The following is a 17,941-nucleotide window of genomic DNA, read 5'->3' as shown; positions in this document are numbered from 1 at the left end:
AGAACTGGCCTTTCAGCCCAACAAAGCTCTCCAGTCGTATCTACTTATTTCTTCCAAAAAAATATCAAGTCGAGTTTTGAAAGTCCCTAAAGTCTTACTGTCTACCACACTGCTTGGTAGCTTATTCCAAGTGTATCATTCTTTGTGTAAAAATAAACTGCCTAATGTTTGTGCAAAATTTACCCTTAACAAGTTTCCAACTTTGTCCCCATGTTCTTGATGAACTCGTTTTAAAATAACAGTCTTGATCCACTGTACTAATTCCCATAATTTTAAACACTTCAATCATGTCACCTCTTAATCTTCTTTTGCTTAAACTGTATAGTCTCAGCTCTTTTAATCTTTCCTCATAATTCAACCCCTGTAGTCCTGGAATCAACCTAGTCACTCTTCTCTGGACCTTTTCTAGTGCTGCTATGTCTTTTTTGTAGCCTGGAGACCAAAACTGCACACAGTAATCAAGATGAGGTCTCACCAGTGCATTATAAAGGTTGAGCATAACCTCCTTGGACTTGTACTCCACAGATCGTGCTATATAACCTAACATTCTGTTAGCCTTCTTAATGGCTTCTGAACACTGTTTGGAAGTTGATAGCTTGGAGTCCACTATGACTCCTAAATCCTTCTCATAAGGTGTACTCTTGATTTTCCGACCGCCCATTGTGTATTCAAACCTACCATTTTTATTTCCTATGTGTAATACTTTAAATTTACTGACATTAAATTTTATCTGCCACAAATCTGCCCAATTCTGCATGCTATCCAAGTCTTTCTGTAATGATATAACAGATTCCAAGTTATCTGCTAATCCACCTATCTTGGTATCATCTGCAAACTTAACCAGCTTGTTACTTATATTCCTATCTAAATCATTTATATATATTAAAAATAGCAGTAACCCTAACACTGATCCCTGTGGAACACCACTCTTAACATCGGCCAGTTCTAAAGAGGTTCCTCGCACCATCACCCTCTGCTTCCTCGCACCATCACCCTGAACTCCCACATCTTTTAATTTGATGCCCAACCTCTCACTTGGCACCTTATCAAATGCTTTCTGAAAGTCAAGATAAATATATCATAAGCTCCACTTTGATTGTATCCTTTTGTTGCCTCTTTATAGAATTCCAGCATGTTAGTAAAACATGACCTCCCACTTCTGAACCCATGCTGACTGTTCAGAGTAACTCTTGTCCTTGCCAGGTGTTGTTCAATCTTATCCTTAATAATTCCTTCCATTAATTTTTCTGTGATACATGTTAAGCTTACTGGCCTATAGTTACTTGGATCTGCCCTGTCACCCTTTTTATATAATGGGATTATATTTGCCATTTCCTAGTCCTTCAGAATCTCTCCAGTGTGTAGTGACTTCCTAAAAATTTGTGTCAAGTATTTATATATTGTGACAAATGTCCAGGGACCTTGCCCCACTGAGATGCCGGATGTACAGAAATGCCAGAAGTAAGGCAGTGTTTTCCCTGGACCACAAGGGGGCAGCACCCCTGGGTTGTATGGGGGCCACTAAGATGGGGGATCCAATCCTATGCTCCACTGTGGCCCCCACCAGGGGGCACCTGGATAGCCCCTGAACTTGAATATGCAGCACTTCTGACACACCCGGAAGTGCTACCGGTTGTTAATCAGGGGCCACCTGCGACACATCTGGGGACTGATTAAAAGGGGCCGCCTCCCTCCAATCGGGGAGCCAGAGTCAGGTGAGGAGTAGGACAAGGTTGCCTGGGAGGAGTGGTGGTGCCAGGGAGAGAAGAAGAGTGATTTGCTTTACTTGTGTGCTTAAGTGCTTGGGACTGTGTTGTGTCTGTGGGTATGGGGAAGGTGTAGCCCAAAGACAAAGAAAAATAAAAGTTTGTTTATTTTACATGTGCTACCCATGTCCAATCTGTGTTGGGTCGGGCGCTATACAGCATCCATTCTTACACTGGCATAGCCGGCAGGATTCTGGTCCGTCTGTTGGGCTGGGACCTGTGGAAAAATAGTGTGTACAGACCCGGCACAGTAGTGCGAGGAATGTGCACGGGACAGGAAACGAACACCCCGAGACAGTGCACTGAAGCTCACACCTGTGTCAGGAGACGCGACACTCCAGAAGCTCCATAACCCGCCAGAGCTGGAGTTGGGTGGGAGAAGGATGGAGCTTGCCAGTGAGGAGCTGGAGGCAGCTGAAGAAGCAGAGAGGAGTCCTAAGAGACTGTGTTTAGGTGATTGTGCACTGTATGTTGTCTTGGAGTGTGTGGGTTGTAATAATTATGTGTTATGGAAGACTTTCTGTGTCAGCTTGTCGGGGTCCGGGTCTGTACCTGTCCTGCATTACATGTAAAACATTTATAAACCTGTTCCACTGCTCCTTGACTGTCTCCAAACTTAAAAGCTTATCCCAGTGTATCCTACTTAGATATTGTCGCATCTGCTCAAAATTAGCCCTACCAAAGTTCAACTTCACAATTTTAGTCTTTGCATCTGTACTCTTACAAAATACTGAGAATTGTATTATATTATGGTCACTTGACCCTAGTGGTTCAATCACCTCTACACCCTCAATTCTATCCTGATTATTACAAAATACTTAATCCAGACAGGCTTCACCCCGTGTTGGTGCTTTAACATGCTGTGTTAAAAAACAGTCGCTGATTACTTCTAAAAACTCCTGTTCTTGTGCTCCTCTATCTGCAAGGTTATCCCAGTTAATATTTGGATAATTTAAGTCCCCCATGACTATAACATCCCCCTATTTTGATATTACTAAAAAGATGTGTGTTGAAATTACTGTATGAATTGGGTGATCTATAACACACTCCTAAAATAAGACCTCTTTCCCTAATATTTTCCAGGCAAAGCTACATGTTCTAACATGGGGTTCATCATCTAAATGAAGAGGACTTACATTTAAATTTTGTTTGGCATAAACATCAACCCCACCTCCTTTTCTATTCTGTCTATCCTTCCTAAAAAATGTGTATCCCTCTATGTTACACTCATACCTATCTTTGTTATTTAGCCAGGTTTCCGTTATTGCTATAATATCATAATTATGCTCTGCTACATACAACTCCAACTCACTTAACTTATGTTTGATACTTCTAGCATTAAGGCAAGCTATTTCATCCATCCATCCATTTTTCAACCCCCTGAATCCGAAATCAGGGTCACAGGGGTCTGCTGGAGCCAATCCCAGCCAACACAGGGCACAAGACAGGAACCAATCCTGGGCAGGGTGCCAACCCACCGCAGGACACACACAAACACACCCACACACCAAGCACACACTACGGCCAATTTAGAATCGCCAATCCATCTAACCAGCATGTCTTTGGACTGTGGGAGGAAACCCACACAGACACGGGGAGAACATGCAAACTCCACACAGGAAAGGACCCGGGAAGCGAACCCGGGTCTCCTAACTGCGAGGCAGCAGCTCTACCACTGCGCCACCATGCCGCCTGGCAAGCTATTTATGTATTATTATTATTATCATTTCCAGCACTCTGTCCTTCATGGCTGGTATTACAAATCGGGACACACACCGACTTAAATTAATTTGAGTCACAAATCAAATTTCTGGGAAAAATTGCAGAACAAGGTCACTGGCATATATAGTCATGAATTCAAATGGGTTAATCAAGTATAGCGATAAAACTTTTATGATTCATGCTGATGTAATTGATTTAACCCTTTTATTTACTTGTTTACAGTGTAAAAATACAACTCAGAAATTTAAGCCATTTCTGAAACAAAATCTTCCCAAAAGATATCACTATGCTAACAGCATGAGGATTGAAGATGTTAATTTGGTCATCGATGCACAGTGGTTGCTATCAAGGTTAGCCTTATTTTTTACAACTGAATTAATTTCAATGTACTTTTATACTTTACCGGTGTTTTACTTACGTTTAAGTTTTAAAATTTGAACAGGTTTATTTTAAAATGCAGAAATAGGTTAAAAATTGCCAAACATATGTGTGTGCGCATGTATACAGTACACACATTTTGCTTTAGTTACAGTAGCAAGTCAGTTTGCTAGGTTCTTAACTACTTTATCAACCCTGAGTTTTACATTTTTATCCCACTCTTCCTGTTCAGGCATAGTCAAATTCTGAGGGAATTTCTTCTGTACAAACCACTTTAGTTGGGTCCGCAATCTTTAGGTAGAACTGTTGGTCAGCACTCTGATTGTGCCAGTCCTTTTTTCTCCTTGGTTGATCTGGCTTTGTCAAGATGAAATGTAAAACATGTCTTTAACTACAACATCCCTCTAGAGAGCGGCAGGTTTTGTATGTTAATTTGTTGCTATTCATTTCCCTATCTAACTTGATCAGAGCCTTTATCCTCACTGAACAGAAATAGCCCCATATTATTCTGGTTCCACCACCATGCTTGACTGTGGTACTGAACTGTTTGATTAATGAGCTGCATTGGCTGTGCAAAGGAAATTCCATCATAATTTCTTTTTATGTTATACCTTGGACTCCTCAGATGATAAGACATTCCCGTCCAGTGATTTTGGATTTCTCAATGTGTTGCCTTGAAAAGAATTCCATCTTGCAACCCTGCACCACAGCTCAGACTGTTACTCTAATTAAATTCTTGTTACATCTTGCCTGAAGAAGAGGCCTCAGTTGCCTTGAAAGCTTGCATATTATAATTGGTTCGGTTAGCCAATAAAAGGTATCATTTTGCTTGATTTCTCAATGCATCCATAATGACTAACATGACACAACACCCTATTTAATAAAGAGAACTAAACGTTAGTGGTTACAATTTTTCCAAAAAGCAACAAAACTTCAAAATAATCAATGACATTATGGAAAAAAATACTAATAATGTGATTTGTTTGGATCAAACTTAATATAATACATGTTGACGTTGAGGTTTTTTCTGCCTAAGGTAAGCAGTAGAAAGAAGGCCAAAATGTGAGATTTTAAAAACGTTTTTCTTGTTTTAATGTTTTTGTATTGGTATTAATAACGGACATCTGGTTTTTTTTGCCATTTTTTAGGGAAATGGGCTCCTATACATTTTGTAATGGAGGAAACCATGGATACGACAACGATCATTTTAGCATGCAGGTAAAAAGGCACACAATAAGTTAAAGTTGTTTTATTTACAGATTTCAAACTTTTGAGTCCATTATTTTGATGACATGTCTTAAGTTGCTAATTGAGTTCTCAATTGATTCATCACAATATCAAATCAAAAGAGTCATGCAATTAACAAAATATATAAGAAAAAATCTTTTTATCTTACATACTATAGTCAAAAAAAAAGAGTTTTAAAAGCTCAATGTAGTACCATGTACACAACATGTACTTGTCTCTGCCACAAAAATAATACTTATATTTTTGTTTTTGTAATATTAGCTAAATGTTGTTACTGTATCTTCTGAGAGAGTGGTTGGTGAGCCTTCTTACATGGCAGCTGAGATGTGTTGTGTTAGGTCATCGATGACAGTGACCCAGTTCACAGTATTCAGTTTGTTGTCCCTCTCCTGGTTTCTGACATTTATGGCCAGCAGTTTAGTTTTATTGACTTTAATAGAAAGATTATTGTCCCAGCATGATTGTTTCAGGAGGCAGATCTCTTCTCCATCAGCAAACTTTTGGTTGTTGGTGATGACGCATAAGATGGTGGTGTCGCCAGTAAATGTAACAATGGATAATTAGAGCTGTGTCTGGGCAAAGTCAGTGGGGAACAATGAATTAAGCATGGAATTCAACACACTAACATTTGTGGTGCCTGTGTTGAGGATTAGTGTGGAAAAAGCAATAAAGATGCCAGTCTGCAAATGTTGCAGTCTGCTGTTACGGAAGTTCAAAAAATAATTACACAGAATGGCAATAAGTCTCAATTCAAGTATCTTAGTTGTCCATCTTGATAGAATCATAGTGTTACCTGGCTTACCTGGTATATACACAGTAGTCTGGCATAACATTTTTGCTGTCCAGGTGTGCCAGGATGGCATGGGGTGCAATTAATATGGCATCCTCTATGAGCCTGTTGTGGCAAAAGGCAAACTGAAAGTGGTCCCGACCTTCTGACATTACTGTATGCGTTCTAATGGCAGCCTCTTAAGATGTTTCATTGCAGAGGGCCTGGATATTTTGTTACTTTAATCATTGTTATTTTGGATAATTTTGGAATTATGGATCCCTCCTTATTTTATTCATTCAAACAGAAAATCTTGTGATACCATAGAAATTTGTGATTAAAAAACTTTAGTGTTATAATCAAAGTGAGCATGGAAAGTATTCACCTGTCATAGAAATTATTCTTGTAGATGTTTTTCAATCAGACTTTGGTTTATAATTGCGTACATATATGCATACCAACTTGCCACCCACTATACATCACTGGGGCTCTTATATTCAGTTTCCAAATTACTCCAGAGCTTGCATTTGTACTTCTTGCATGTTTCAATATCAGTGACTTGAAATGCATTGGTAAATCTGTAAAGTAAGGTTATATACAAAATTTGGCGAATTTCATCAAATATGAGATAAGTTACTGGATCTGAAAAATTACAAATCAAATGCTAATAATCATAAAAATAGTATTCTTTATTATAATATGAAAGCATTCAATATCTTGGAAATGGTCCAGGCGATGCTGATCTCCATGTGTGTTACACAACAGGCTGTATGGAGAGTCATGTAAATTCTGGTGCTTCACTGACCATACCACCCTTGTGTCAGAGGTTCCCTTTGATGAAAGTCAATACAATAAACAGAGGTAGTTTGTATTCCCCATTATTCTTCCCCCAACCCCTGTGGTCCTCGTCGACATGATGATATTTACTCAGAACATTGGAGACCATGGTAGAAATCCATGAATACATTTTATGCATTGCATCCAATGCATTTCTCTGAAATTAAATAATTAGCAGTTCTGTTAGGTGACTTGTTCCTCTTTTGCATCCCATCTATTTGTATTCATATAAAATTAAAATTCCTTAATGAACACAACTATGATTCACTCATATCCTAAGGATGCCAATCCTTTTTCATGCTTAGCCACCTAAAAAGTACTAACCAAGACAGTTCAAATGTCCACAGACCTTTTGTATGTGTTTACCTAAAAATTCTAAAATAATAATAATATAATAATAAAAAAAAAATAATCAGTGTTTAAAAAATGTAATTCTTGCTCCTATTAAAATATTCAAGAACTATAAAATGTACTGTTCACTGAATGGGCATAAAGAAGTAAGCACCACATAATGCAAGTAAATTGCAGAGCACAGTTTCATACCAATGTAATGGTCTGAGTCACAAGTCAAATGAACTGGATCTCCTTGGACACTGATTGAACATGAGGACCTAAACAGAGAGGGTATCTTAGGCAGTTTAATCAATCCAACACTGGCACATGCCAACAAAGACCTCTTCTACAATGTCCACCCTTTTTATTATGACTAATGTTTGGATAATAAAAAAATGATTTTTCTTAACATCTAGTGTTTCTGACTTCTTTTCTTTTTGATTACAGGCAATGTTTTTAGCATATGGACCAAAATTTTTCTTTAAATCTAAAATTGAACCATTTTCCAATGTGCAGTTATATAATGTATTATGCGGTAAGTGTTTTGACATATTCTTTACAAGCAAAAGATACTAAACCTGAGAATGAGTCTTGACTCTGAGTATCAATCTACAGAATGAAATTAATTACGGTATGCTATTTAGATAATTAAATATTTCCCGTGTTTTATTTCACCAGTTTCTGAAACAAAGTTTTAAGCAATGTTATACATGATGTTAGATGCACATATTGATTATGTTATTTATTTTTCTGGTAGGTTTGCTTTTTAGTGGAAATACTGTATATGGCATGCATTTGCATTCTGGAACAGTAAATACAGTTGCATATGTGTTAGAAGGCAAATGAACACAGTCGGACAAAGACAGTCCTTTTCCCTATTTACCTGTGAATCTGCTTTAACCAAATCTGTGTTCAGAATTCTCCCTCAGTCTCATCAAAAGTGTATGCTCTTCCTGCATCTTCCTTTGTTCAGAGAGCTAGGTACAGGCTGCTAGCCAAGAACTTTCCTGTAGTTTCTAGGGCTTGTCTGACATATTGAAGAAACCTGTCACAGTCTGTCCAGTTGCGGAAAAGAAGGAGATTTGAAATTCTCACAGAATTTACATGGATCATGCAAATATTGGCTTGACTATCGTGTAGGATCTGCCAACAATTACAATGAATCCACTTCATGAGACATGAGAAATTTTTAATGACCCTTAGTTACATTCAATTTCCAGAAATTCATTACACTTTTGCATTGCCCCAGTCCAATACAGAATTTGGTGCTTCTCTACAAAGAGTTATGAGTTCAAATCAGAAGCCATTTTTAACTTATTTGCTTCCCCGCTTGTGATGAGGAGAACATGTGTGAGCCATTTTTATAAAAAATAGTATTTTATTAAAGAAACAATAAGGGAGTGATAATTACCTAAATAATAAATATATATATGCATAGAAAAATAAATCCTCTCTATCGCCTTACTGTGTCTGACCATATTAGATTTGGTCTTTAACTATGAGGTTGTGTCTTACCTCTCGACTCCAAGCTCATGGGCCCACTGGCATCGAGCAGACTTAATTTTACCTTGAGTTTTCTTCTGAACAACCACTGGAATTATTTGCTGGCTTGTTAATCCACTCCAAATGTCCCTGGGCTTGTTTCACTGGAGCTCCTTTTTCCTTTGGATCCCTGAGACCAATTTTATTTTCAAAGGCTCAGGCATGCTTGCTGGCTTTGACACTGTTTGTCTTCCATCATATACATCATTATATACCCAGTTTTGTGCTGCCACCTATTTATTTGGATCAGATCTCCTTATAACATACTTGATAATTGTTTTCTTAATTCAATGCCTGATGGAGCCCCCCTTCTTCCCGTTCTGACAGTTTCACCGAATAGAATTTTAGGCTCTTCAGTTACTAGAGGGGACTCAGCCAGGCATATTGGGCTTTTGCTCTAGTCTTTGGCATACATTCCTTTTGATCCATTCCAGCCAGTTTTCATGTCTGTATATATGTCTATACACTTGCTTCTTATATCGGATATATAGGACAGAAGACAGATGACTGACTTCAATGAAACCTTTGAGCTGTATACTGTTATAAACAAACTGAAAGTCTGCACCTGATTATTGTGAGAAAATTAAACCAGAAGTTAAGGAACTGGCAATTTGAAAGGGGTAGGCAGTCTCAGAATCAAAGAACAAGCAAACCTAGTGTTTGGGGAGCAAGAGAGGAAAAATCAGAGTCTGATGATTCAAATAGAGGTTCTGAAGCCAAACCAACAAGAACAAAAACATATCAAAATAAACTTGATGATACATTTCAAAAGTTGATTCTTTTGAAATTATCCCAAGACTAGGATAGTGACCAACCAGAATTACTATCCAAAGTAGCCGCTTGGTGATGATGTCACAATTTTACCAATGACTATCACATTGCAGCAACCAGCTTAATGACAGATGAACACCATTGCCCCTGCCATTCACAAAAATATCAATACTAATGGCAAGCTTTGGAGTGTCAAAATTGCAGCTGATTGATGTCACCATCATAACATGAAAGCATTATACTGTAAATGATATACAAAGTAAAAATATTTATGACAAATAACATATACAGAAACCAAAATATAAATTTTGGTTTTCCTTCCATCTAACTGTTTTTGGCTTCCACTAAAGAAATTCTTAATGTTCCACATTTGCTGGTAAGGCAGGTCTGAAAATCTGCTGAAGGTTAAATTAATTCACATGCTGCCATATATTTTTATAGGTAGTGGGCATATTCAATTATGGTTTACATTGTCCTGAAATTGCATATAGGGAGAGACTGAATGTTGGAATGTCATTTCACATAAGAAAAATACTGAAAATAATTTTATAATAATTTCATGGTATTTGTTCTGTGGTAAATATGTTTTTCGATTTTTTTTACTGTGGTAAATATTTCATTGAAGCCTTTTCATAATAAGTATACTAGTTACCATTTATTACCACTATTTAGATACATTTACCATGGTAGTACTGGTCACACAGGATTCCTGGGTTCAATGTCACAAAACTCTAAATATCTTTCCATAACTCAAGCATGAGGAAAACTAAATCAGATAAAAAGAGATGCAACACAAAATACTGAAACATTCTGAGTTATACAGTAAAGTGCTGATTTATAGTATTTAGTAAAAAAAAATATAAACCTTTGCTTGTCTCCAAGTGAGATATATTTCAGGTTTGTTATTCCTGATAAGAAACCAACATAAAAGATTTCAGATGCTGTATTTGGAAAGCACCTGATGATATCAAGGGTGAACATAAAAAATAGTATATATATCTAATTTATGGGCATTCTTACAGTGTTTTTATTCATGGCTGCACTTCTTGTTCAAATCCAGAAAAATCAAAATAAGCATAAGCAGATCATCGAGCAAATCATATAGGAAATATGAAAGTTATGAAAGATACTGTAAATGCTCTGAAATTCAATATACAAATAGATACTTTTAGAATCAGTATATACATAGAGTGGAACACTTTCTTTCAAGTTCAGGTTTACTGCGACATGTATATAGTAAAATGAAATTCTTACTTGCATGTCTTCTCAAAATACAAACGGCAACAAAAAGACAAATATATAAAAATAGTAATAAATAATGTTATACATAGAGTGCATCATATAGTATATGCAATGTCTAACATTTAAAGCTGATTGTGTGTCTGTCCAGTATGCTAATCCACACTGTTGAACCTATTTCCACTCAATTTTGCACCGATTTCTAATTACAGGGGAAGGCCATAACCTCTGCTTCATTCCAGAATTTGGTTGTTGTCCCAACCTAGGAGCAGTGAATACTCTGTCTTGGATATGTATACTAGCCCATTTCCCCCCAAATCTTGCACCGAAGGATAGGTTATATTTTGTTCCAAAAATTAAGTTAGTACTTGCCCGCAAACCAGGCAACATCAGGTACACCTGCTAGTTAAGAACATGTGCAGTATTTATTTATTATGACTGGTTATTCAGTAACCTTTTTTTTCTGTGGATAGTAACTGTCACTGAATTGATAGGGAGGTGTGAGAAAACCAGCTCTGCCAAATTGTTGAGTTTTTTAATAATCCTGATTGCTTTCCTAAGTCAGCATGTGTTTTATATATACAGTGTACCCTGAACAGAAGGCATCAGAATGCCAGTAATATTCTGTGTCGCCTTCACCACTTTGATCTTAAGCTGAGCAGGTGCCGTATTAGGATGTGGGTCATGGAGTGAGGGGGGGACTGCACAGTGTAGATGGAGAAGTTTGTGAGAACAAATGGCAACATTTGAGATATTCTCAAATATCTGAGGAAGTAAAGTCAATGATGAGCTTTCTTGACAGCAGCCAAAATTTGCATTGCCCATTTACTCAAAGAAATTTAAAGCTGCTGACCTTCTCAATAGAATTTCCTGTCAGGTACAACATTGTAGATGGGAGTTCTCTCTGCTTTCTGAAATCTACAGATAGTTCTTTGAGTTTGCTGACATTAAACATAATAAGCCTGTTGCACTGGCATCACTGTCAGCAGGTAAACATCCTTTCTGAAAACTGTCTAATTATTGTGGAAGACAGTGGTGGAGGAAGTACTTTTACTTATGTAAAAATACAAATAAATGAGGAAACATGTACTCTAGTAAAACCTGAAGTATCCAATTGACATTTCTACTCAAGTAAAAGAAAGAAAGGACTTACTTGAAAATATACTTAAAGTAAAAGTATTTGACAAATGTATTCCCTGATTCAGCAGTATATTATGATGTTAGATGTGCCTACTGAATAAATATTGTGTTAGATACATGCAAAACAGTAAAGTTTGTGTCATTTTAATTAAGAATTGTGCACATTATGCTGATAAACATATTAGTTTAATATTATCTTTATATTGTATATTCTGCTTGAAACAATTCCAATAATGACACGTACAAAATAATTAGTAAATTCTAATATAAACATGTCATTACTGTATTGTATTATGATGTTTTAGCTCATGAATCTGAAGGGTGCTACTTTCACTTGCACCGTAAACATCTATTTTCTCACATGAATAATAATAAAACAGATAAAGTGAAGGTCTAACATGTTGTTCAAAAGCAATCCTCTGTGTATCCATATATCAAATATGTTTTTCAGAGCAGGGTGATGGGTCAGGTGGCACCTGTCCCAGCAAGCATAGGGTGCAAGGCAGGAATGATCTCTGGACAGGATGCCATCCCATCAGTGGAATTTCATAAATGATTTAATGAAATGTAGTTTTCATTTAAAGGTTTAAAATTTTGTATTACGTGGTTCGCAACGATAAGCCACATGTCAATACGTGGCATTGGTGTTCACTTTCTTGATTTATACATACTGACGTAGGTGCAGGGGAGTGGGAGGAAATGGGATGGGGAGGGAGGTTTGTGTTAGTCCTGGTGCAATGCCAGGATCAAAGTTGTAGGTAGACTAGTGTTTTCCAATGGGTTTTTCTGTGGTGGCACACTTTTTGTAACCCAAAAAATCCTGAGGCACACCACAATTCTACCAACCACAAAAGCATTAAATCTCTTAGACGTGCAAAACTGTCCAAGGCAGCTAGGAGACTGCCATTCGCAGACACAGCACTTGTTTGGAGTAAAATTTTCAATTGTTGATAATGATGAACAACTGAGGATAGTATCTGCAGAGTTTTAACACACGTTTCAAGGTATGCCCATTTAAGAGATGCGTATTCTTTCAGTTAAATCAGTCTTTAGCAGTGCATTCAAAGTCAACAGGCATTTAGATTGTTCAATGTTTACTATGAGACGTCTTTGTCTCATATGCTACGCCATTTTGATAGTTAATACATTGGCCTCGTTTTCTTATTACCTATTAGGAAGTTATTTAAATTCAGGATGTACTTGCTCAAGAAGTATTTTGTTAAAAGTTCAGGTTTAAGGTCAATGTCTAAGTTTAAACTGCGCTATTCATTTTTTAAATTTCTTTGTGTTGATTCTACATTAATTTTGAGAATCAGTGTGTGCACTTCATGATTTATGTGTTAATTTTATAATTACACATTTTAATTTTAGACACAATTAATTAAATACATTTATGCGTTAAATTAGTTAAGTTTTTTTTAATCAATTCCCAGCCTTAGAAATAGTATTTTTTAGCTGGTCATAAATGGTGCACACTAGACCTCCCTTTTCAAACTATTGCTCTTGAGTCTTTACTCAGCTAATTTTAATCAATGCACTAAGGGTTTTTAGCATTATTAAATTACATTCCCATAAATAAATGGCAATAACTCTGCTTATGTAATAAAGGAGCTGCAAATGGGGGGTTCCTTGGGGGATCGGGGGTGAGTATGATTTAAAATGGGATAAAAAAAAAAATCACATAGCACAGTTAACCCTTTGGTGGTGGCGGGGACATGTGTGTGTTCAGGGGATTATACTGTGAACAAGTCACTAGTTAAAAATCTTTTCTCTTATGAGTGTACAGTGACATTTGATCGGGGCGAGGGGGACTCACATGGACTTTGAGAGGCACAAGTACAGTGTAATAGTACTCACTGGTATGCTAAGAACCATTGCCTGTACTCTAAGTTGAAATTGAAGAGCATTGCTTAGTAAACTACCTTAGTGAGAACATGCTGTATGCAGCGTCCAGATATAGTCATTGGATCCGTGACACTAGAACAGTAAAACTCCATGCTGTCACACTTTGTAGTTAGCCTAGCATCAAATCCTTCATCAAATGCATCATTTTTAACAGAGTCAAGACTGTGATCAAAATCTGACTTAAGCTTTGTACATAAAAACACATAAAGATGAGGAAGCCATTTATTTCCTGTCCACAGCCGTGACATGTAATATCAGTGGCTAATCATAGACAACTATACAGTACATCATTAGAATGGGCCGAAACTCTGCTATCCAATTGTACATGATTGACATTGTCATGAGTGTTGCTGAAATATATATACACACACACATAAACATATATATATACATATACACACATACTGTATATACAGTATATATACATATACATATACATATATATACATACTAGCAAAATACCCGCACTTCGCAGCGGAGAAGTAGTGTGTTAAAGAAGTAATGAAAAAGAAAAGGAAACATTTTAATAATAACGTAACATGATTGTCAATGTAATTGTTTTGTCATTGTTATGAGTGATGAGTGTTGCTGTCATATATATATATATATATATATATATATATATATATATATATATATATATATATATATATACATACACACACATATATATACAAACATATATATATATACATATATACACACATATCTATATATAACATATATACACACACACATACACACACACACACACATCATACATATATATACATATACATATATATATATATATATATATATATATATATATATATATATATATACAGTCTTTGGGGTGCGAGCAACTGTTGCTGGGGGTGCCAGAATCCATGAAGGAAGAAAAATGAAAAACATTATTTGTACAAAATCTTAATTTATTTATCCATTCCTAAATTATTAAACGGGCAGGCCATTTCGTATCAGTGCAATACACTTTTTGTTAAAACATATGACTCCCGCTCTTACGTGCAAGTCTGCGTGGATATTATGATTATTACGTTTCTGTTCAAGTTCTATTTAAATTTTAAATAGAAGGAATTTTTATTTAGTCGACAGAATATTATTCCGGAATAAATCAACTCAAACCTTAAATAACTTATAATATTTTGCTCTTCATAAAAATATATCCTGTCTAAATTATTCAAGTTAGAAATAAAGTAAATGTTAAAAGAACAAACATTCAAATTTCTTTACTCTTATGTAATTTTATATAAAAATAAACTTAAATTTTAAATATCCCAAAAGATTTTGCTCTCCATAAAAATATATCCTGTCAAAATTATACAAATTCAAATATGAACATGCTGCATAACAAAACCTGGAAATATAAATAAAATTTGTTCTTTTCAGCAATAACAAATCAAATCATTCAGTTGTCTTTGCTCATATGTCATTTTATCAGAGCTGGACGCCTGGCATCTTTTTTTGGCAACAAGTTCGTTTCTGTTTGGTGTGAGGTTCTGTGTTGTGGAGATTCTCAGGATGGACTGCAGGTGCTCATCAGTGAGGCGACTCCTGTGTGCTGTTTTGTTAGTCTTCATCACTGAGAAGAGCTTCTCACACAGATATGTGCTACCAAACATGCACAAGGTTCGAGCCGCATGTAGATGGAGCTGGAGTATTTCTGCGGGAATGGAGTGAATAAACTGTGCGGGCCGTGCAGTATCGTACTTTGCCTTCAGTGTGCCATTACACTGCAGCTCAATCACCTCCATCTGAATCTGCACAGGTGCAGTTTCCACATCGACGGCAAATGGGTTGCGAAACAACTCAAAATTCTTTTTTTGTTCTTCAAAGTCACCAAAGCGCCTTGCGAACTCAGTGTGCAGTGCACTCAGTTTATCAGCAAAGTGCGTATTTGGGAACACCGTAGTGCTGACTTGGTTCAACATTACTTGGCAACAGGGAAAGTGGGGCAAGTTGCACTGGTGCATTTGTGTCTCCCATAAAAGTAGCTTTACTTGAAATCACTTTGTGATTTTGCACGGGTAAAAACGTCTGCTGAAGTGTCAGATTCTTCTTTAACTCTTCTGCTTTCTGTATCTTCTGCATTGCATTCAGGTCTTTCAGGTTATCTTGATGTTTTGTCTCATAGTGCCGTCTTAGATTAAATTCTGTAATTACAGCCACATTAGCTCCACAAGTGAGACACACGGGTTTACCGGCAATGTCAGTAAACATATACTCAGCCTCTCATGTTCAGAATCACCTTTTCTCTTCGGCATCGTGTGGGCTAGCTTCGCAATAACTTGCAGCATCATAAGCTAGACTTGATTAACGCGGTAAGTGTTCTGCAAGGCAGCTGAAGCGCTGCATTATGGGATCTGTAGTTTATTGTGTTACCAGCGCTTCATATCCCCGGGCCATTAATAACAATAATACAGTATATAAAATGATCTCGGGCGGATATAATTACACGCCGGGCCGGATGTGGCCCGTGGGCCTTGAGTTTGACACATATGGACTAGATAGAACTTGAAAAGATATATTTTTTCGAATGTGATCATGCAATTCAGATCGAGTTGAGGTGCACTACAGTACATTGAGCCCGCGTGCTATTGTGGTTTTGCCTGCATGCCTCAATAAGTTACCCTCCCCTCGCTCTTACTTTTTTACCGTTCATCTAATGAATACACTGAGTATGGCTTTACCAAAACAATCATTGATTGCGATTAAAGTATCCATTATTCATAAAGCTTCAATTGGTGATCTGTCTTTCTGCATTAACCGCATATTTTTTCATACGTCTCAAACCAAGGGGATGCGAAGGTAAAATGAATAAAAATGCGTGCGTATATACTCCGTGCATCCCCTCTCGGGAATCGAACCTTGGACATTGGCGCTAGAGGTGAAGCCTCTGCTATTGCACCACTATGTGTGGTTTGTCTATTTGAGCGTAGCAGTGTAATTCGGTTTTTGTTCAGTACTCTTTGGAACTGTTGCTTTTTGTCTGCGCACTGCGTCAGTTCACGTGAGCCGCTGAATATGGTTTTTTATGTCACTCCCTCACTTCTAATTGTTTCGCTGCCTTCTCAATTATATAATGCATGTTTTCTTAAGAGCTTTTTGGAGCTCTTCCTGGTTTTCTACGTACTGCGTAATTATGTGGAAGGCGTGATGATGTCACACGAAACTCCGCCCCCCACGGCTTTCGAGCTCAACTCCATTACAGTAAATGGAGAAAAATAGCTTCTAGTTATGACCATTATGCGTAGAATTTCGAAATGAAACCTGCCCAACATTTGTAAGGAAGCTGTAAGGAATGAGCCTGCCAAATTTCAGCCTTCTACCTACACGGCAAGTTGGAGAATTAGTGATGAGTCAGTGAGTCAGTCAGTGAGGGCTTTGCCTTTTATTAGTATAGATATATATATATGTGCACAAAACCACGCTTTTATCAAGGCTTTCCGTCTTTTGAAATGAAATTTTCCTCCAATCAGTCGTAGCAACGCGCTTTCTTCCGACTGTTACATTTTTGTAGCTCTGATGTGTGCATCAATGTAATCGGTGTACCGATTGGAATGGAAAGTGTGATTAAATGCGTTATTTTTTAACGCGTTATGGAGCACATGCATCGAAGCTTCTCAGCTGTGCTTGTGCTAAGAAAAGGAAACATTTTAAAAATAACGTAACACGATTGTCAATGTAACCTTTTGTAAGTAGTGCCTGGAGAATTCAGAGTGTGGAGAAACTGTAGAGACAGCATGTGTATTAACTTGTGGATTTTTCTGTGAGTATTTGGTGGCAGCGTCATAAAGTTGCTTCTAGAAGACTGCGTTAGCTGCGGAGCTCAGCTCAGAGTGAAATGAGGTGAATGGGAGGGGAGATGATGACGTGACTCTCCCACCCGCCTTAACTGTCAATCCCCCCACAAAGACAGTCTCTCGGAATTTGCATAAGCACAGCCCTTCACCAGTAATTTTAACTTAGTTACAAAGTGATCAAAACTCTCGTTTATCTCCTGCGTCCTCTCATTAAACTTCTATCCCGCATTAGCCGTGGGCATGACAAACGCCAGCGGCAGCCTGTCTCTGAACTTAATTTAACCTTTAGGTTTACACCGTGCTTTGTTTCCTAAGTAGCTGCACTCATGAATATGGTTCTTTGTGTGACTCGCTCACTTCTTATTGTTTCGCTGCCTTCTCAATTATATAATGCATGTTTTCTTCAGCGCTTTTTTGAGCTCTTCCTGGTTTTCTACGTACTGCGTTGACAGTCAGTTCACGTGATTACGTGGGAGGCGTGATGTCAC

At 37.3% G+C, this 17,941-nt stretch overlaps 1 protein-coding gene across 1 annotated transcript in view; it reads left to right on the top strand.

The window, feature by feature from the left end:
• Positions 1-17,941, top strand: part of LOC120515508 (venom phosphodiesterase 2-like) — a 162,993-nt gene that overhangs the window by 98,192 nt on the left and 46,860 nt on the right. The window contains exons 14-16 of the mRNA XM_039736569.1: positions 3,711-3,838; positions 5,015-5,084; positions 7,501-7,588. Coding sequence (XP_039592503.1) covers positions 3,711-3,838; positions 5,015-5,084; positions 7,501-7,588 — 286 coding nt within the window. The remainder of the gene's footprint in view (positions 1-3,710; positions 3,839-5,014; positions 5,085-7,500; positions 7,589-17,941) is intronic.

This window comes from Polypterus senegalus, chromosome 15 (assembly GCF_016835505.1).
Source record: "Polypterus senegalus isolate Bchr_013 chromosome 15, ASM1683550v1, whole genome shotgun sequence".
In the NCBI taxonomy this organism is placed as follows: Eukaryota; Metazoa; Chordata; class Cladistia; order Polypteriformes; family Polypteridae; genus Polypterus; species Polypterus senegalus.
The sequence above is the reverse complement of the archived record's forward strand: the minus strand, read 5'-3'. Positions and strand labels throughout refer to the sequence as shown.